General features: G+C 51.6%; 9 protein-coding genes across 9 annotated transcripts; 6 read left to right on the forward strand and 3 right to left on the reverse strand.

The window, feature by feature from the left end:
• Positions 1-373: 373 nt before the first annotated feature.
• On the forward strand, positions 374-3,512 carry M431DRAFT_98367 (hypothetical protein; the record flags this gene model as incomplete). The annotated part of the gene is made up of 2 exons (XM_024925038.1): positions 374-2,491; positions 2,553-3,512. The coding sequence occupies 2 exons, from the start codon at positions 374-376 to the stop codon at positions 3,510-3,512; spliced, it is 3,078 nt and encodes a 1,025-aa protein (XP_024768824.1).
• Positions 3,513-4,280: 768 nt separating this feature from the next.
• M431DRAFT_10309 (hypothetical protein) lies at positions 4,281-4,874 on the forward strand (the record flags this gene model as incomplete). Its single annotated transcript, XM_024911500.1, has 1 exon — positions 4,281-4,874. The coding sequence occupies one exon, from the start codon at positions 4,281-4,283 to the stop codon at positions 4,872-4,874; it is 594 nt and encodes a 197-aa protein (XP_024768825.1).
• A 27-nt stretch (positions 4,875-4,901) lies between these two features.
• Positions 4,902-5,619, reverse strand: M431DRAFT_10310 (hypothetical protein; the record flags this gene model as incomplete). Its single annotated transcript, XM_024911501.1, has 2 exons — positions 4,902-5,203; positions 5,286-5,619. 2 exons carry the CDS (start codon positions 5,617-5,619, stop codon positions 4,902-4,904), a joined length of 636 nt encoding a protein of 211 aa, XP_024768826.1.
• A 1,124-nt stretch (positions 5,620-6,743) lies between these two features.
• On the forward strand, positions 6,744-7,866 carry M431DRAFT_98296 (hypothetical protein; the record flags this gene model as incomplete). The annotated part of the gene is made up of 3 exons (XM_024925029.1): positions 6,744-7,035; positions 7,142-7,244; positions 7,317-7,866. 3 exons carry the CDS (start codon positions 6,744-6,746, stop codon positions 7,864-7,866), a joined length of 945 nt encoding a protein of 314 aa, XP_024768827.1.
• Positions 7,867-8,299: 433 nt separating this feature from the next.
• Positions 8,300-10,615, forward strand: M431DRAFT_317694 (hypothetical protein). Its single transcript, XM_024914273.1, has 2 exons — positions 8,300-9,899; positions 9,972-10,615. The coding sequence occupies exons 1-2, from the start codon at positions 8,732-8,734 to the stop codon at positions 10,211-10,213; spliced, it is 1,410 nt and encodes a 469-aa protein (XP_024768828.1). The 5' UTR covers positions 8,300-8,731; the 3' UTR covers positions 10,214-10,615.
• Positions 10,616-13,084: 2,469 nt separating this feature from the next.
• On the forward strand, positions 13,085-13,327 carry M431DRAFT_500536 (hypothetical protein; the record flags this gene model as incomplete). The annotated part of the gene is made up of 1 exon (XM_024917928.1): positions 13,085-13,327. The coding sequence occupies one exon, from the start codon at positions 13,085-13,087 to the stop codon at positions 13,325-13,327; it is 243 nt and encodes an 80-aa protein (XP_024768829.1).
• Positions 13,328-13,894: 567 nt separating this feature from the next.
• M431DRAFT_513187 (hypothetical protein) lies at positions 13,895-15,927 on the reverse strand. Its single transcript, XM_024919972.1, has one exon. It carries the CDS (start codon positions 15,593-15,595, stop codon positions 14,177-14,179), a length of 1,419 nt encoding a protein of 472 aa, XP_024768830.1. The 5' UTR covers positions 15,596-15,927; the 3' UTR covers positions 13,895-14,176.
• Positions 15,928-16,202: 275 nt separating this feature from the next.
• Positions 16,203-17,092, reverse strand: M431DRAFT_317755 (hypothetical protein). Its single transcript, XM_024914274.1, has 2 exons — positions 17,029-17,092; positions 16,203-16,958 (listed from the first exon to the last, which is right to left on the reverse strand). Exon 2 carries the CDS (start codon positions 16,956-16,958, stop codon positions 16,518-16,520), a length of 441 nt encoding a protein of 146 aa, XP_024768831.1. The 5' UTR covers positions 17,029-17,092; the 3' UTR covers positions 16,203-16,517.
• Positions 17,093-18,572: 1,480 nt separating this feature from the next.
• On the forward strand, positions 18,573-19,327 carry M431DRAFT_317767 (hypothetical protein). Its single transcript, XM_024914275.1, has one exon. It carries the CDS (start codon positions 18,771-18,773, stop codon positions 19,197-19,199), a length of 429 nt encoding a protein of 142 aa, XP_024768832.1. The 5' UTR covers positions 18,573-18,770; the 3' UTR covers positions 19,200-19,327.
• The last annotated feature ends 257 nt before the right edge of the window (positions 19,328-19,584 follow it).

Raw genomic sequence — 19,584 nt, forward strand, 5'->3', positions numbered from 1 at the left:
CCGTCAGAACCTCAACCGGCGCCTTGAGCCAAGCAGAGACCCTGGACTGCCAACTGTGTTAGTTTGGGCACGCGAGGTTGGGCTTTGAAACGGAGCTAAGCAAAAAGCAAAAGCCGAGACGCAACGGGCGATTGCAACTTTTGGAAAGAAGAAAAAAAATATTTTGTCGGCAAACCCCGACGCGAGGGTTGAGAGAAGGAGCTGGAAGAAGGAGGAGAAGAGAAAGGAAAGACTCATCATCAATAAGAGGAGGTTGCGAAAGAAACAGAGGAAACCCGGTACCTCATAGGTTGAGAGACGAACAAGACAGTTTCGAAAACTGCTGCTGCTGATCCCGTTTACCTCGTCGCGATACCCTCAACCGACCGCCACCATGGCGTGGGACAACCTCGACATCACCAAGCCGCACTTGGTCTACATCATCCTCGGCGGCTTCACCTCGCTCTTCATGCTATGTTCCTCCATTATCAAGGAGCGCATGTATATTGGCGAGGCCACAGTCGCCACCCTCTGCGGCGTCATCTTCGGACCTCATGCCGCCAACCTCATCGATCCGCGGTCCTGGGGCAGCGTTGATATCGTCACCGTCGAGTTCTCGCGCATCGTTCTCGTCGTCCAGTGTTTTGCCGTCGGTGTCGAATTGCCCAAGTTTTACATGGAGAAGCACTGGCGCTCCGTCGTCTTCCTGCTGGTGCCCGTCATGGCCGTTGGCTGGCTTCTAGTCAGCCTCTTCGTCTGGTGGATGATTCCACCGCTCAACTGGCTTGAATCGCTTGTCATCGCCGCCTGTGTCACCGCCACCGATCCCGTCCTGGCCTCGTCTGTGGTTGGCAAGGGTAAATTCGCCAAGCGCGTGCCCAAGCATCTTCGAGACTTGCTGTCAGCCGAATCTGGTTGCAACGACGGCATGGCCTTCCCCTTCATCTACCTCTCGCTCTACCTGATCCAGTTCAACCGCAACGCGGGCGAGGTCAGCTTCCACTTTGTCGTCTATGTCATCCTCTACGAGTGCATCTTTGGTGCCTTCTACGGCTTCATGATCGGCTACATTGCGCGCCGCGGCATCCGCTACGCCGAGGAACACGACATGATTGATCGCGAGAGTTTCCTTGTCTTTTACTTTGCCCTCTCGCTCTTCTGCGCCGGTTCGGGTAGTATCCTCGGCGTTGACGATCTCCTCGTGGGCTTTGCTGCCGGAGTCGGCTTCTCTAACGACGGCTGGTTCGGCGAAAAGACGGAGGAGTCGCATGTTTCCAACGTCATTGACTTGCTTCTCAACTTGGCATACTTTGTCTATTTTGGCACCATCATCCCGTGGGAGCAGTACAACAACGGCTTTTTGGGCATGGAGGTCTGGCGCCTCGTTGTTATTGCCATCTTTGTCATCCTCTTCCGCCGCATTCCCATCATGATGATGCTCAAGCCACTCATACCAGACATCAAAAACTGGCGCGAGGCTCTCTTTGCAGGCCATTTCGGCCCAATAGGCGTCGGCGCAATCTTCGTCGCTATTCTCGCGAGGGCTGAGCTGGAGCATGATGAGCCTGTGCCGCTATCGGACTTGCCACCCGAGGGCACAGATCACTACAACCTGATTTATCTCGTGTGGCCCATAGTCACGTTCCTCGTCATCTCATCCATTCTCGTCCATGGCTCCTCGATTGCCGTCTTTACGCTCGGCAAGCGCATCAATACCCTGACACTGACCATGTCCTACACCGCCGCCCCCGAGGATGGACCGTCATGGATGAACAGGCTGCCCAGGATCTCGTCCCAATCTAGATCCCAGGCCCGAACGATGTCGGAGACATCCTTTGACGACTACAAGACACCCGAGTTCCCCCCCGGCACACTGCCCCCACCCGCGCAGTTTCTCCGCCGCCAGAGAGAAGAGGACAATGGCCGCTCGGGCAGCCGTCCGTCATCATTGGTGGCCAAGAAGAGAAAGCACAGAAAGTGGGACGACGGCATTGGGCCTGGAGGCCCCATCAGTCAATCGGCCATCTTTCCTAACCGCTCAACGCCGGTATCGCCCTCACCCGAAAAGGAGACACCGCCAGAGACAGATGTCAGAGACTCCACACTGGCCGGCGACAACCCTACAGATGTTGAGCTGGAGAAGCTAGAGGACGCAGAGGAGGATCGTGGCCGCCGCCGCAGAGCTGACGAGAGCCAGAGCCCCCAGGTAAGCCCCCGGGCACCACACGTCAATGTCTACGAGGAAGGCCACCACCTAGTCTTTGAGAATGACGAAGGCGAGGTGGTCGATGCTCAGCCAGCCCAGCGCAAGCCCGAAGGAGGAGAAGACGGCAAACGGCCCACGGCCGGTCGGCAGAGATCCAAGTCCGAGGCGGAGCGTTTCCATTGGACCGTCGACAACATCAAACGGAAAATGACAGACGTGTACAGCTCCGAAGTGGAGAAGCGAAAAGAAAAGGACAAGTCAAGACGACGACATGAACCGGCCCGAGCCTATCAGTTCGGTAACGCGGTACGTCCCTCATTAACTCCCATTGTGGCTTTGAATTGCCTTCTAACCTGATTGCTTATAGATTATCGTCGAAGACGAGGACGGAGAAGTCGTCAAGACCTATGAACTCCCCCCACAGAAGCCCACCGGCCAGGAAAGCACCCTCATTAACAACAGCCTCAAGTACCTTGGACTTGGCGCCCTCGCACGCCAGCAGGAAAAGTCAGCCGCGTCTGCTGCTGAAGAAGGCAAGGCAGGCGAATCCTCTGCCGCCGGTGCAGCTGCTTCATCGTCGGCCAAGCCCGTGTTCAAGCCCGGCTGGACGACTGGCTTTGGCGTTCTCGGCGGAGGCGGCGGTGAAGGCCGCAGGAAGAGCGTGGCCCATGAGGATGACGATAAGCAGATTCGTTTCACAATTGGAGGCGTGGGACGACGCATGACCAAGGAGGACTTTATCCGCGAAGTGCAAAAGCTCGACGTGGGCACGCGTAAGGAGGTCGTTGACCAGTCATCCGCCTCCACGGCGCTCAAAGACCTGGCCCGACAAGACCTGCCATTAAGGCGCCCACAGGACATTCCCGAAATCGTCGAGCCGGAATCCAGCTCCGCCCCCAGCTCCACATCGGCCTCCACATCCGTCTCCCCCGCTCCCCGAGGCAGCTACCGAAACTCCGAGTCCGTGTCCCCGAGGCGGCAAGTTGAGGCTCCCCGCGGCCGCCCAGTCGACGCCCCTCTCCAACCTTCAGAGCTAGAAGGCGAAACCGCCGTTGAGCGCAAGCGTCGCCTCGCTGCTTTGGGGGGGCAACAGAGCGAGACGGAAGGAAGCGGAAGTACACCAGCTAGACGACACAGGCCCGACAACAATAACAACAACAACTCGACGGGCGAGACACCAGCTGAGCGAAGGCGGCGAGAAGCAGCCCTTGGCGTGGGCGGCGCGGCTGCCGCTGAGGATAGTGACTCTGATGACGAGGGCACGCCGCGAGTACCGCCTACACGGAGGGGAATTCGGTTCGCAGAGCACCCCAGCAGACAAATGTGATGAACCTTTTTCACTCTGCTTTTTCCCTCATCGCTTGGCGTGTTGGTTGAGAGTGCTTATATAAGGTTACTGAGTTATATATTTCTTGGTTTTTCTTTTTTTTTCCTTTTTATTAATCATGGTGTTATATCAAGACTTGGGAACTCGTTTGCATAAGACGGTGCTTTCGCGAAAAGAAGAGGAGGAGAGTGGAAGAAAAACAAAAGGGGGCAGCAGCGGAATACACAGGCAGCGCGAAATTTTTTTTTTTTTTTTTTTTTTTTTTTTTTTTTTGTTTTTGGTTTATTCGTTTACACGGTTGCATAGCATAATTTGCATGAAGATGTATGACGAACCAAAAAATGGGTTTTTGTTTATTTTATTGTTCTTCGATTTTCCTTTTTGCTTTTGATGTCGTTGGTTAGGTATGTAGGTTGAGTGATATAGGATGAGATGTATGATATGAAATATATCGGGCCACGAATTTAGGATATCTATCTATTTATTTTCATCATATTATTCTGTTTGATCTACTAAGATGAAAGAGAACTTCTTCAGTTCCACCATGACGGGATTGTCATACACACTTTCAACTTCGGGCAAAAGTGGTTCTTTACCCCTGACCCTGACTAGTGCAGCCTCCCAATTCTCCAATTGAAATCGCCCAGATGTAATACAAAACTCCCCCAAATCCCACCCTCTCAATATAAAAACATTGCTTAGTCTAAGTAACACAATACACAACAACCCGTCCAATGCTAGTCTAGGTAACACTCATCCAATGGGAGAATGGACTCAACCACCAACACCGACTCCCCCCTGTCCACATCGGCCAACGTCATCGGCATCCTCACCTTTGTCGTCGCCATCGCCGCCGCGGCATACGCCCGCATCGCCTTCCTGCGCAACAGCTCCGACGAGTATTTCCGCGTGAAAACCTCCCTATCATGGTACAAGACCGAATCAACCTGGCTCGCAGACCTCTTGCGCACACTCCAAGACACGCCACAACACGACGAGAAGAAGCGGCAACACCAAATGTACACTTTCGTCATGGACGACCTGCTCAACCTGGAACAGCGCCTGCTGGAGCTCGTCACGGACATTGAAGTAAAGTCTGCGCTGAGGGGAACTTCGGAGTGGACGCTTCTGCCGCGGGGGTGGTCGGGCGGGAAGCCTTCGGTGGCGGTATCCTGGATGGCGGTGCGGACAAAGGCAATGGAGCTGGTGAGGCAGCGCGAAGCATTGACTGCCCGAGTGCAATTCCTCCAGATGAGTATGATTTCGGCGCGTATCGACGATCTCGAGGGACGACTAAGACGACACGAGAGAGAAAAGCCAAGGAGTGAAGATACATGGGAGTCGTCAGAGTTCGGAGAGTAACAAAAACAATCGAATTGAATTGCTCTCTTATTTGATCGAGTACCCATTCAGCCAGACATATGCCCCCGTCACCAAAAGGCTCGGCACCGCCCACACCAAGTCCAGCTCGACGACGGCCCACAGCCACAGGCACCCGAGCGGGGGCGCGCGCTTCATGTTGTACAGGTAGCCCTTTGAATTCGTGATGTAGACGAGGGCGCACCCGGCGACGCAGCTCATGGCGAAGAAGAGCATCTGGCGGAGCGTCTTTTGGAAGCGGCGCGGGAGGCCGGGGATGAGGATCTGGTTTGGCTCGGAGGGGTGGAGCGTGTAGAAGAGGAAGAAGAAGACTGTTGTTTTTTATAACGAGTTAATAATTGATCTTTCGGTGGTCATGTTGGGTGGGAGTAGATGAGAAATGGGAGGTCTTACCCAACCACGCCCGGCCAGCATTGATGGTGATTCTTTTCCACTTAATCTCCGTGCCGTACTGCTTCATCACCAAGACGTCAAACGTAAAGTGCAGCATCGCCAGCGTCGTCGTGTACAGCAGCGCCTCGAGGAACCGCTCCGCTCCAGGCGATAGCTTGGCCTCTTCATCATCTTCGTCGTCACTTTCGTTTTTGCCGGCAAGTTGTCTCTCGCGCCGGGCGGCTTGTTCGAAGAGGGATCGTTCGGACGCAATGTCCAGCAGCGTCTTTTCGGTGGGCGCGGAACGGTCTGGCTGGCGAAGCTTGATTTTCGGTTCTTTTCGGTTCTTGGCCATTGCTGGTGGTGTAAATATGCGGATCTATTTTGAGTCTTTTGATGTGAATGTGCAAGGTGCAGGAAAGGTAGAAACAAAATAAATAAATAAAAAACAATACAAGCAAAAACTGGTGGCCGTTGGTGAGATTGGGAAAATTATCGAGTACGTGTCTCGTGAGAATTGACAAATGACATCAGTCTAGATCAGCCGAGGCGGGCGCCAGCGGGCCAATCAGCGGGTGCAGCGAGACTCCGCAGCAGGTAGGATCGGGACCTGTCAGGTGCTTATCGATAATGCTCCAGCGCCCTGGATGCCCCTGAAGGCTGAAGGTGGCGCTATGGGATTTATTACTGGATTCAGATGAGATGAAGCCGGTACTTGATGAGAATGTTGGTTGAGACATTGGAGGGTGAGATTAATGATAGCTGGAATATACTCACAGTGACCATAAGAAATGGAGTAGATAAGATAAAATACTATCCAATGAATTGATCATTAGTTCTCATCAAACTCATCCCCATCTGCCGCCATTTGCCGCAAGCCACATGAAATAAATCAACCCGTCGTGTCCCTCGGCATCTTCAACACAGCTGCCAGCTAAACCACCAGCTCAGCTTCCAACCAACAAGAAACGCTCTCCCTCACCGCATCGTTGCCCCCGTGATGCCCTCCAACAATCCCTTGCAGCAATCTCACAGCCTCGATCCCTCTGGCGCGTTTCACCCTCGGGCCAATTGCCGCTAAACTACCTAAATATACTACTGACTACTGTACAGCATCAAATCAGCTGTTCGGCGCCTCGCTGCGGGCCGCATTTCTGCTGCTCTCCCCCACTCCATCCCGCCTTTTCCTCCCGCCTTCGCAAAAAGGCACGCACGCACGCACTTTGGACTTGCGAACCCACATCACTTGGTCCCCAACAAAAACACCACCCAGACGCATCACCACCACACAAACTCCGACCAAAACAGGCATCAAAACCAGCAACCGAGAATCAAGACCCCAGACGAACAAGCACAAAGCACAGCAACATCAGATCTCTCTCTCTACCGAGGCAACCCCCGGCCACACTCCGCATCCCGCCAGCCTCGTCCCATCGCCGTCTCGTCTCTTCTTCTCGTCTCTTCTTTCAATCCGCAGCCATGCCAAACTCCCTCAGCCTTCCCTTCAGACTCCCCTTTAACCTGCCCTTCAAGCTGGACCTCGACTCCAAGGCTCTATTCGTGGTGGTTGCGTCCCTCGTCGCCGCCGTGCCATGCATCTACATCTGCACCGCCGGCGCCGTGCGCAACCGCTTCCCGGAGCTGCTAGAGAAGCGCGTGTGCCTGCTGATTGCGCATCCGGATGACGAGGCCATGTTTTTTGCCCCGACGGTGCTGGCGCTGGCGCGGCCGGAGACGGGCAACCACGTCAAGATTTTGTGTTTGAGCGCAGGTACGACAAGCCGACGGATAGACAACGTGGACGAGATGGGGACGTTGAAGACAAAGACGGAGAAAAGGATAACATGCGCGAATACCGGCTGACTTGGGGTTTCTAGGAAATGCCGAAGGCCTCGGCGAAACCAGAAAGAAGGAGCTCGTCCAGAGCGGCCTGGCCCTGGGCCTGCGAGACGAGTCCGACGTCTTTGTCGTCGACAACCCGTAAGTGCCACCATCGCATCCATCCCTCACAATCTCAAGGCAAAAGACGACCAACACGATTGGGCCCTACAGCAAGGACTTTCCCGACTCCATGACGACGCACTGGGACGAGACCAAGATCGCCAACCTCCTTACCAAGGCCTTTGCGCCGCAGCTGGCACACCAGCGAGCCGAAAACGTGTCGCAACCCACGGCCAACATCGACGCCCTCATCACCTTTGACGGCCACGGCGTGTCGTCCCATCCCAACCACATCTCCCTCTACCACGGCGCGCGGGGCTTCGCCAAGGCTCTGACAGAGGGCAAGCCCGAGTGGAAGAGCCCGGTCGACGTCTACACACTAAACACGGTCAACCTGTTGCGCAAGTACTCGGGCGGCATGGACCTCTTCACCACCATCGCCTCGTCCTTGTTCACGCGCGACAAGGACCCCGAGCACCCCGAGACGCTCATCTACACCAACAACATCGTTGGACCCGAGCCCAAGCTGGGCACCGCCTGGTCCGCCATGACCACCGCCCACAAGAGCCAGATGGTCTGGTTCCGCTACCTGTGGCTCGGTTTCAGCCGATACATGCTGGTCAACGACCTGCACCTGGAGAAGGTTGATGAAGATAACTAAGAAGACACAGAACAATAAAAAAACACATATAAACAAATTCGATATACAATATATATACTTACTCAACGAGAGCCGTGTGAGAAGGACAGCTGGATTTGGGACTGGAAAATGAAATAAACGGATCAAGATGGGAGGGGGGAGGCGTTGCATGAGCGGCGTTTTTCTTGGCAAGCCGGCTACAGTGTAAGGGGTGATGATTTGAAGAGCCTAGATGCATGTCAAGGGCCTTTGTTTACGTTTTTTATGATGAGATGTATCTCTCTTTGCGTGTGTGTGTGCGTGGTGATTCGATTGGTTTCATTTTTATAGGTTTGGCTCATGATCATGTAGACAGACGATGATGCGATGATGTTCGAAGGTGAGGCTAGATTGAAGACTAATGCGCAACTCCTGCTTTAGTTCAGTTTTATACTACATTGAGTGATAAAGTGGGTTGGAGCTTTATGCACGGCATTCTGTGCATCCTCTCGCTGTCGACTTTGTAAGCAGCTTGTTGCAAGCCGAGATGTCATCCAAGTATCTCTGTTTACTCTTCGCTACTAAGAATGCCCAAGTCAAGCTGGTCACTCATACACAAAATGCATCTTGGAATCCTCCCTCGTGCTTTCTACGCTCACTTACACGCCTACCACAGGTACAAGATGCAAAGTCAACAGATGTATCACAGCAGAAGCAGTTGCTACTCCCCAGTCAGGCGAGACAAACATACATCCGCTCAACCTGGAAAATACATTGTTGTATCTTTCATGACAGCCTGTAACCAAGGCTTCTCACACTACGCTTTTTGGATTTCCAATTTCATTCTTGTCTTTTAAATTACGTCCATTCTTACCTCTTATAGTACGGCCTTGATATCACGTCGACAATGGATAGCTCAATGCAAGTAGACTTAGAGTTGCGGTTGAAGAGAGAAGAGCCAGCAGAAGAACCAGAGCCAACAGACTTGGCATTAACACCAGAGCCGCCGGATTCATCAGAGCCATCAGGATCAGCAAACACGTCCGAGCCAGCAGAGTTATCGGCATTAGAAGCCGCAAAAGCCGACAGAGCTGCAAGAAACGCGAAATACCGACAGGATATCGCAGACAACAACAAGAAACTCGCCAAACTCGCCGAGAAAATCTCCAAGATGCCTCGATCACCTTCGCCGCCAGCTCCCCCTCCGCTCAGGAAGAAACGGTCACACAGCGAGCTCTTATGCGAGCTCATTCTATCACAGATGAAGAGGGGTCAATGGAAACCAGAGGACATAGTCGAGCTGCTTCTCGGCCCTACAGAGGAAGACGGTGACGGCGACAGCAGCAGTAGCAGCAGCAGCAAACTCAAGGGCAAATGCGACGTTGGCGATATGTTAGAACAACTCAAAAGCAAAGAAAAAGGCAAAGAAAAAGACGAAGGGAAAGACAAAGGCAAAGAAAATGATGAAGGGAAAGGCAAAGATGAAGATGAAGGGGAAAGCGAAGAAGATGATGAAGGGGAAGTCAAAGAAGAAGAAAAAGATGTTACCGAAATCATTTCCCCCGGCGGCGACATGATCTTGGCGATCGAGGGCTCCAACACGGCATTCCTAGTCTATTCGCAGACCCTCATGTGCGCATCAGCATCCTTTGAAGTGCTGGTCGAGGACATCATGTGCGCGTCCGGTGACCACGAAAGGATCCTCGTGCTCGACCCGGAGAACATCGAAATCGTCCGCATCATCTGCCGCATCATCCACCTCCAAAACCATTTGGTGCCGCGGTCATTCAGGCCATCCATGCTTCTCGGCGCGGCGATTCTAGTGAACAAATACGGCCTGCAAAGGGCCGTCACGCTCGCGGCGCGGCAGTGGCTTCTCAACGGCAGAGACAACCGGGAATACATGTCTGATCCCCCGATGGCATCGGGGTGCTACATGGTAGCAGCGTCCTTGTTCTGGGACGAACCCATGTTTAAGAAGTGCATGTGGGAGTTGATTTCCATATGTACGGTGCCCTTTGAGAGACTCTGGGCATGGCCCCCTCTGAAGCAAGAACTGTCCCAGAAAGCAATCAGTGGGTGCCCTTCTTTTCTCCTTTTATACCAAGGCGCCACGTTGAAGCAATACTAATAGCAATTCCCACTAGAACTGCTCACGATGATAAGGGCCAAGGCTCGAGTCAGGGTATACCAGATACTCCTCGCCGAGACGGGCCTGCGCTGCTACGCCGGATGGAACAGGATTCTTCAAGATCGATACGAAAGCCTCCTCGCCCGGTACAAGCCAGCAACGACGGTCCGCATCCCCCTCGCGCAAGTGATTTTCGAGGTGAAGAAGGCCCTGTTCCGAGAGTTGGGAGGGCCCAGCTCGCCGATGGACTGCTTGTAGAGCATTGCAGGGCAATTGGACGCGGTGGAAAAGACGGCTGTGATAAGCTTGGAAACGTACAAGGGAATTTTGGCAATGGAAGGGGATGCTGGGTTGGATTGGGTGATGTGACTCGTGATGATGGTAGCGTTGCGTTTCATGAAGGTGGTTCGTCTGCTGGGAGTAGTTTGCCCAGGAGGATGTCATTTTACGGCTCTTTGTGAGGGTTGATGAGTTGGGAATAGAGGATACTGGTGGAGTACGATGGAAATGCATGGAGGATGGAATGAAAACCCGCTGGATACCCACTGGACTATACGGAGTAGTCTTCAAGAGATGCCAACTGCCGGTTTGGAAGAGTTGAAGCAGCATCAGGGGATGGCAGCAGCCGGATAGAGGTGGAGAAGATTTCTCGGGCATGGGCGTTGGCATTTTTTTCTCTAGAAACACCAATTCTATCTATATTCAACTGCATCATGATGTCGTGAGTAGTCAATTGGGCTTGCTGGTGGATCTATAGCTGTTCACACCCGTTTACATGACCCTATTCAGGCGAAGAAGCATCCAACATGGGGATGAGCATATAGAATTGCTTCAAGACACGATTCAACATCCCCATCAGCCAGCATTGTGGTATGTATAACCCATGAGCTGCAAAATCCGCAAAAGGGGCATCCTGTACAAGGTCAATATTGCTCTTCATGCAACGACAACCTACAATATCGCCACGATGCAACATCTTGTCCTGAGAAGCCTCCTCCTCAACAGTCAACAAACAACACAGTCGGCTACCCTCGGTGCATGAAAAATTTACATCCAACGCAATGTCGTTTTACAAGCATCATCAAAGTCATATGGTTTCAAAACCCAGTCCCATCACCCGATCTACACACGAGCGAGCGAAGCCCCCTTTCCACTTCCAAGAAAAAAAAAACGGCCGTGCCGTATCCACCTATTGTGTAAAAAGAAACCCAAAAAAAAAAAAAAATCATCACCAAGCATTCAACCAAAGAGAATCACACGTGCGGGAAACCACCCCTGCAAACCGAAACTTACCGCCCAGCTACTCGTATGGACGTAGTATTTGCCAACAAAAAAAAAAAAAAAAAAGCAGTGCCAATTAAAGAACCATGGTCTATAATTTTTCTTGTAAATTTTCATTCCACGAGATCCATATTTTTCCCGCCGTGGTTAATTTATTACGAGAGAGAAGGGGCTCCATCTCGCCACGACACACGCCACTTTCAGCACTTTCAGCCCTCTTCCCGCAAACAATATCCACTTCGGCAGTGAAAAAGATGAAAGAAATACGTGTAATATTTGGTGCTGCAACGTAATTTTGGCAGCAGCTGGCTCAGCTACAGCTTGCTACTGGTTGACTGGGTAGTATTGTTAGTATGTATCCATTCGTTGCTTGTGACTTGTTTCGAGGCGGAGACGGAAAAGTGGGTGGAACGGATCCCCGGCTTGCGGGTCGTCGCCCGCTGGGAACCCGCTGGGAAGAGCTTTTTCTTTCTTCATGACTCTTTTTTGCGTTAGGCTTGTAGGGCTTTGAAGAACCTGGGAATATCGAAAAGGGTGAAAAGGGGGGCACAGGACAGCACGTCGCTGAGTGAGCAAATGGATGGATTGATGCTAGAGACAAAGAATACGTGTATTGGCCGCGAATTGCTCACACGGCGAGTTACGTGTAAACAGTGACGACGACGATGACAGCCTTGCGAATAGCTTCATCTACTTCGTATGTCGTATCTGCATACCTATTGTTTGCATGTGCTGTGTTGCGTATGTAATCGAAGCCTCTGGAAGAACATGACCCGAAGCCGAGATGGAATCAGCCACGCGTTTCCCGTCACTTCGGCTTCGGCCTTGCTTCGTCATCCACACCAGCCTCACAGTTCCTGCATCAACACATCAAAACCAGCCAACCAACGTTCCATCACGCGCCACACGTTGTCCAGTCATCATCATTCGCTTCATGCCGAACGAAACAAAAAGAAAAAGAAAAAAAAATTAATTCAATAAAAACCACACTCCCTACTCCCCTACCCTTGCCCATTTTCGGCCCGAGCGCCTTAACCCGCCTCTTACCGGCTCTTCAATCACCGTCGTATTGGTATTGATTCTCCCCTCCCGTACCTGAAAATCCAAGGCTGCCCAAAGCTCCAATTAATCAGAAAATTCTTTCAGCCCACACCCCAACACCCCCTGCTGACTCAGTGCCGAAAAGCAAGGCACCAGCACCAGCCCAGCTGAGCCACACACACACACACACACTACAAGCTCCGTAGACTCACACACTCCATTCGATGACTGTTTCGACCCAATGATTCCGCCCTAAACTCCTATTGATTCCACTGTAAACTCCACTCCCCAATCCAGTTTTCACGATGCCTCAAGTTTTTTTCCTCGTTCTTCCCAAAACGGAGCTCCCCCTGGCGCCTGGCTACGATCGGGTTGTGGATCCCCGAGCCCCGGCAGACCGAAGCCGATACGGATCCGCCGTCTGCAGGTGATGCGCAAATGACCAAGAAGAGCTACAGAAAACATGTTTTTTTTTTTTTAGAATGCAAAATTTGCAGTCATAGGAGTTGTCATAGGGGTACGTACACGGCATGGAATGGAAATTCACGGCATCGTGAAAGAAGTACGTACCTGGGATTGAAATGGAGGCGAGCGATTGTTTTGTATATAAGAGGAGGCTTGGGCCGTGCTTTTGAACAAGAGGAATTCCTATCATCATCAAGCAATCATCAGCTACACAGACAACTACTCATCTACACACAAACATTCAAAAAGCATCACACAAGCTTCCAAAAGCTCCAGCTTTCACACAACCCAATATTCTCTCTACTTCAAAAAAACACAACAACCACAAACAACAACTTCAAAATGTTCGTCGGTGACCTCGTCCACTTCCGCGCTGCTCTCAGCAACGGCATCACCCACGAGATGATTCTCTGCCCCTCAGCGGCTACTACTCCCGCCACCTCCGCCGCAAACACCCCAGACAACCGCTCCCTCGCCTCGGAGAAGAAGAAGAAGCGTTTCTCTTCTTTCTTCTCCCGCCCTCGCCCCAGTGTCAAGGCCGCCAATGTCGGTGCTGGCATGAAGCTGCCCATGAACATTGCCTAAACAACAAACATTGGACAATCTTTCACACCAACAAGAGAACTACAACAAACTTGTGCTCCTGAACTGCGGAAAAGAGGAATGGATGGATATCGGTCTATGCCCAGCACGATGGAATAAAATACACAAAAAACACAAAAAAAAAAACACTCCTTAAGAGACGACGACCTACGAACTACAACACCAAAAGTTTTTTGCTTTTTCGACTACCTTTGACTTCTCTTTTGTTACACACAAGTTTTTTTTTTTTTGGGCATGGATTTTTACACACGGGCAGGCTGGGAGCACAAAAAGTTTTTATGAGTATTAGATTCTATACCCATTTGATTCGAGAGAAACGCGAGGGATACCTTTCTTACAGAAAGGGGAGGTATCAGGGAAGAGAGGTGGATTAAGACATATACACACTACAATTTAATAATATATAATCTCATTCCCCAACTTTTCTGGCTTTCTGGTTGTGAATAAGTGATGCTTAAAGTGAATTGCATTGCTTCAAGGATTCAATTCTTAGTAATGACACTGAGAACGAATAGTAGTGGCATGCCTGAAGAAAGATGCAATGGATCCTTAGTAATGCTACTTCAGATGAATAGCATGGTGAGCTAACAAAACACACCACCTTAGCAATGATAAGTACATATTTGTAGATGACCAATCTTAGCAGTGACACTTTATAAGTGAACAACATGGCCAACTACCTCTTATTCAAAAGAAGAAGATGCAATTTTTGTAATGATTCCTCAATTGAGCAACATAAAGTAACAAAAGTACATAACCCATAATGCCCATAGTCTATCCCAAAATATCCTTGGTATATCCCCCCTTAAAAAACGCCATGATGATGCCCCCCTAGAAATGCACGCTCTGCTTCTTCTTCATCTTCTTCCTCTTCTCCTCATCCGTCTTGCCTCCCCCGAAAAAGCTAATAGCACTCGCCCGCGCCCCCAACGGTCCCGAATAAGGACTCAGCTTGTTGCGCCCATTCTGCTGCTGCGTAGACGGCCCGGGGCCTACGCTGTTTGGCCGCGGCGGAGGCGGAGGCTGGAGATTGTTCACGACGGGCGGGCCATACCAGCCGCCGCCACCCAAAGCACCAGACATGGCCGCCGTCGACGCCGGTGCTCCAAAAGGCCGCTGCGGGAGCGGAGGAGATGCCTGCGTTGGCCGAGGGGCCGGCACGCCGTACTCTCGACGAAGCCGCTCGGTCTCGGCATCGATCTCGGCTTGCTTCCGCCGCCGCTGAGCTTCTTCCTCCTGCTGGAGCATCCTCCGCGTCTTCTCTTCTTCCTCCCTAGCAAGTCGCGCCCGGCGCTGTCGCTCTTCTTCGGCCACCATTGCTTTCAGCCGGCGTGTCTCGGCATCAATCTCGGCCTGCTTCGCGGCAGAGGGTCTTGCCGGTGGCGTGTTTGTCGGCCCCGGTGATGGAGTAGTATCCGCCAATGCACCGGATACAAGCGTCGGGTCGTTTGGCGACGGTGCCAACGGCCGCGAGCCTCTTCTCCCTGCAGGGACCGCGCCGGAGATGTTGAATGGATCCTGCTTCGGTGCAAAATGCAAGTCTCTGACGACAACAGCACTCAGCAACAGCACGACCTCAAGACCCTTTCGGTCCTCGACTTCGACTCGAGCCATGTTGGGCTCGTAGATGCACACGGCATCCCCTTGCTTCTGGCTACGATACATGGCCACCGTGATATCCGGCTCCTTGCTCTTCTTGCCGCCCACGCTCTTCCCCGACATGTAGCACGTCATGTCCCTATTAAGCCGCCCATCCCGCTTCCAGTGAAACATAATCTTCGGCGACTGATCCGCCACGTCGTTGCTCCCCGTCTCCTGGTCCAGTTTGCTGGCACTGGGCAGCTTAAACGTGCGCTCAGGAATCTCAAACCCCCACGAATCAGCGCGATTCCACCCCCCGGCATTGCGCTTGACGACAATGTTCTGGTCCGGGTTATACAGCAGCACGGAGAAGGAGTCGGGCGTGATGGGCACGTTGGGCGGCGAGCCGTTTTGGTTGCGAATCTCGGCGGCCGAGAGCGTGGGCTGCTGGAACTCGGGCTTCACCAGCACCTCGCCGTAGATGACGGACTGGTAGTGGGCGTCGAATAGGGCGATGGCATACTGGTTCGCCGAGGATGCGGGGGCAGGTCTCTGGAGGGTGTAAGCGCGCTGAGGATCCGAGCCGTTGTATGTGTAAAACAGAGTCGTCTGGAGAGCATCTTCCGCAGAAGCGTGCATGCGGTACGTGGGGAAGCTGTCGTCAAGCATGGCGGCTATATGTGTATTTGAGAAGCTGGAACTGAAAATGCAAAGAAAAAAGAAGAAATAAAAGCTTCAAGCCGTGGCGAATATCAGCAGGTCATTGCATGTCGTTTCGAGTCTTGGCCAGAGGGGTCACGGGCTGGCGGCTATAAAGTGAGGCTGCGGCAAGCTGAGACAAGAGGCCAATCGAAAGGATCAGGAGCAGGATCAGGCCCGCAGTAGTGCGATGTCGTCTGCAGTCGTTATCGTTTAGAGCGCCTTGTTTAGATCTGAGGCACAGGATAGGGGCAATGCAATCGTGCAAGTGAAAGGAATTCGAAGCATTGATAGTTGAAAATAACGACAATGAATGGACCGAACAGTCTGATTCAAGAGCTTGGCGCGCCGAGACTGTGGCTCCCCGCCAACGTCATTGCTGGAGGCTGCTGCGCCACAGCCGCGCGAGCTGGCCCACAAGCCCCCAGAAGAGAGTGGCTGTGTCAGTGCACACTTGCTGAGATGCCAAGATGAGCGACAGCCGGGAATCGTCCCATTGTTGAAGCATCGCGACATTGATGCCGCTTATGGGTCACTGAAAAACGCACATCACTGCCGGTTTGGTGCAAAGAAGCCTCGCTGATTGATCAATTAATAGAATTTCTATTCGTAAGCCATCCAGATTATCTCCGCTTGTATCCTTGTGTCTCGTCACTAGCTGACGACTGATATTATTTCCGTCCCTGAAAACCGCCTTGCATTGCCAAACCACGTAGAAGCAGACAAGCAGATACCGATAGTATTACCAATAAACCAAAACACCTCAAACTCCCATTACATACCATATTCATTCCAATTCCCTGCAATTTGCTCCCAAAAGATTCCGTAATAACCAGATATTATCGTCGTCATCATCATCCAATACTTGTTCGTTCGCCAAGCATCGTTCGTATTAGTCGTGGCTCACATGGCTTTGGCCCTCATCCTCACCAACATCCCACGGCCTCCTCTGCGGCCAATTCTGGTTCACCCACGCCTCGTCCTCGAGAACAACAAGCCGCCGCCGGATATTATCGTTGCGCCTCTGCAGCCGCGACCGCCGCTTCTTCCTGCAGCACGGCAGCCAGCAGCACAGCACGAAGCTCAGTATAATGCCAACGGCCATTCCAATGAGGAATCCGCGGAGGATCTTGTCTCCGCTGTTGCCATCTGAGGCGATGTGCAAGAATCCACCTGATGTGCTAGATGATGTTGGAGATGCTGTGCTTGTGGTGATGCTAGCGATGATGTCGGTGGGAGTGGGAGTCGCGCTGGAGACGGGTGTCGGACGAGGAGGTGAGTTTTTGGGATAGTCTGGGTTGGCATCAGCCCCAAAGCGTTGTATTACGACCATCTGTAGCCATCATTGTCAGCTCATTTCCAAAGGAATCGTGACGATTATGAAGAGCTGCGGTACACCATACCTTGACGGCGATTATCAATATCAAGCAGGATCTATATCCTCTCCTCCATTCTAGTCACTCAATGTAATACAGGTAAAGGTGTAGGTATGACGGTGCTTAATGCAAAGGCCCAGAGCCAAGGCAACAAACAAACAAACAAACAAAGCAGGATTATATTATTCTCGAGCAGCTTATAGCTTCGTTCCCAAAAGAGTAAGTCTTTGTCGAACCAGAAATGCCATGATATCAAGGAAACAAAGAAAAGGAAAAAAAAAAGAAACCAAAAATCCAAGGCACCAAACAACTATTTATTTAAACAAGCCATAAAATCCTTCTCCTCCCAACACACGTCCTCCGTCCACGCAACCCGAGCAAAACGAGCCCAGCCAGAGCCCGCCCATAGCTCCAGTCCAGTCCCAAGTGTCAACCGATCACATCACCTTCTGACTAACGCCCTATACAAAGCCAAAGCCATACAAACCATCAGAGCTATTTAGGAACCACTCACTCGCTCCATCATAAGCACGTCGCAAACTTTGGTCCGCGCCGTCTCCATCCAGAGTCATTCATCCTTCTTACCCCAGCCCAGCTCAATCGGCTACGCACCCGAGCCCCAGCGCATCGGGTTTCCATTGGACGCCTTTCAAGGCCGCTGGCTAAGCTGCGTCAACGCCGGCGATGACTCAAACGGGCAACCTCCACTAGCAAAAGATGGGCACGTCAAGCGCCAACTAACTACTAGGTACTGAATAGTAGCGGGATAGGCAGCTAAGCTCTGATGGTTTGCTGCCACTACGAGCGCATTATAGGTCCTGAGGGGGCTAAGCCGAAGCCGAAGCCGCGTCGCTGGTCGGTGTCCGGACACCAGATTCTCGATCCTCTCTCGGGTGCGACAGCCGTGGGTGACACACGGCCCATCGAACGAGTGCCGAGATCCTTTAAATCATTCGGAATTAAAACATCTTTTTCACTTCAATTTCTAATAACAAACAACGGCTTCAGCTGTCCTTTACAATCCCGAAACGAAAACTCCTCTCCCATTAATAGGAATGATCTAAGCCCCTCCCCGACCCTCATCTGATCTGATTTAAAATCACACCCCAACCTAGAACCATTGCTCCCCATTCTCATCCTCACTCATTCTCCGTACAATAGACTTCATCACATAAGCACGCAAAACCCCCAATCCCCCCTGGGCGCCCGCACACCGAACCCATTGGATCCCGTATTGAACGCCGGCATATACGCCTCCATACGAGTAATACTATAGTCAGTAGCAAAACAGAGCAGATCAGGCAGTATCGGCAACGACGCAAATCCTTCCTCGGGTACATATGCCAACAGCTCTGACGACACCCAATCCCCATTTAATGGTCTACGTAACATATCTTGACCGCCTCACTAACACGATAGAATGGAATCATATTGGATACCCAGCCAGCCTCCAGAAAGCAAACTAAAATCCCCCATATTATTGAATAACTCTTTCTCTTCACGCACACTCCCTCAAACCCACTACTATCCCCGTGAAAGCTCTCACTCTCACTAATCTAGGCAAACAACGAGAAACTCTATTCGGCCTGGTGATTAGCCTGAATGCAATGCAAGCGAATCCAGCCCATCGAATGCGCCGTCCTGCACGCCACGCGCCACACAGCATAGCTCTACTCTATTCTCTTTAAGCCCATCTGACCTGCGGACGTCTTTCAGCCTCAGACCCGGAAGAGCCATTTCAAGGACCAGTTTGCTGTCTCCTGACTCGGATGAGCTCTTTATTGTATTTCTTCGTCCTAATTGAGGCAGAGCCATTTTGCAGCAGTCTTTCAACCCGGATGAGCTCTTTACTCTGCATGTTCACCAGTCCAACCAGACATGTCGATCAAGTCTATGAGATCACTCGACACCATCCGCGACTAATCAAATATCTACTCAAATCTCCTTCAATCCTTCAAGCATCCAGCCAGCGTCACCTGTCTGTCATTCAACTATCCCAATCCTACCTCATCCATCCAACCTGTTACATTTCCGTGCCGTTTTCCGGAGCTCTTTACATCATCATCAACACCCAATTCACCCTCAATCTCAATCCAACATCCTCATCGTCAGTTTACACCTTCCACTATCATCAAAACACCTCATTCATTCACCTATCCCAACCTACCTCAATCATCCAACCTAGTACATCTCCGTAGCATTTCCGCCGCTCTTTACATCATCACTACTATCAATCCAACATCCTCATCGTCAGTCTACATCCTCTGTTATCAAAACACCTCATTCACACCAACCACCTCACAGCCCATCCCCTTCAAAGCACTCCTCATTCCATCACAAGTCTATTCATACACTACCGCAATCAACATCAAACATTCAACATCCCTCATCCCTCATCAATTACAAGAAAGAAGAGAAAAGTAAAAGTAAAGAAAAGACACTCAATATAGAGTATTACATAGATAGGTTCTCGCTCTTTAATACTACATGCATCCCAGATACGCATCCATCCATCCACATCCAACACAATATAAAAGCAACAATAAAAAAAAAAGAATAATATACATCCTCCCCTCCCAGAAT

Source organism: Trichoderma harzianum (assembly GCF_003025095.1).
Source record: "Trichoderma harzianum CBS 226.95 unplaced genomic scaffold M431scaffold_20, whole genome shotgun sequence".
Taxonomy (NCBI): Eukaryota; Fungi; Ascomycota; class Sordariomycetes; order Hypocreales; family Hypocreaceae; genus Trichoderma; species Trichoderma harzianum.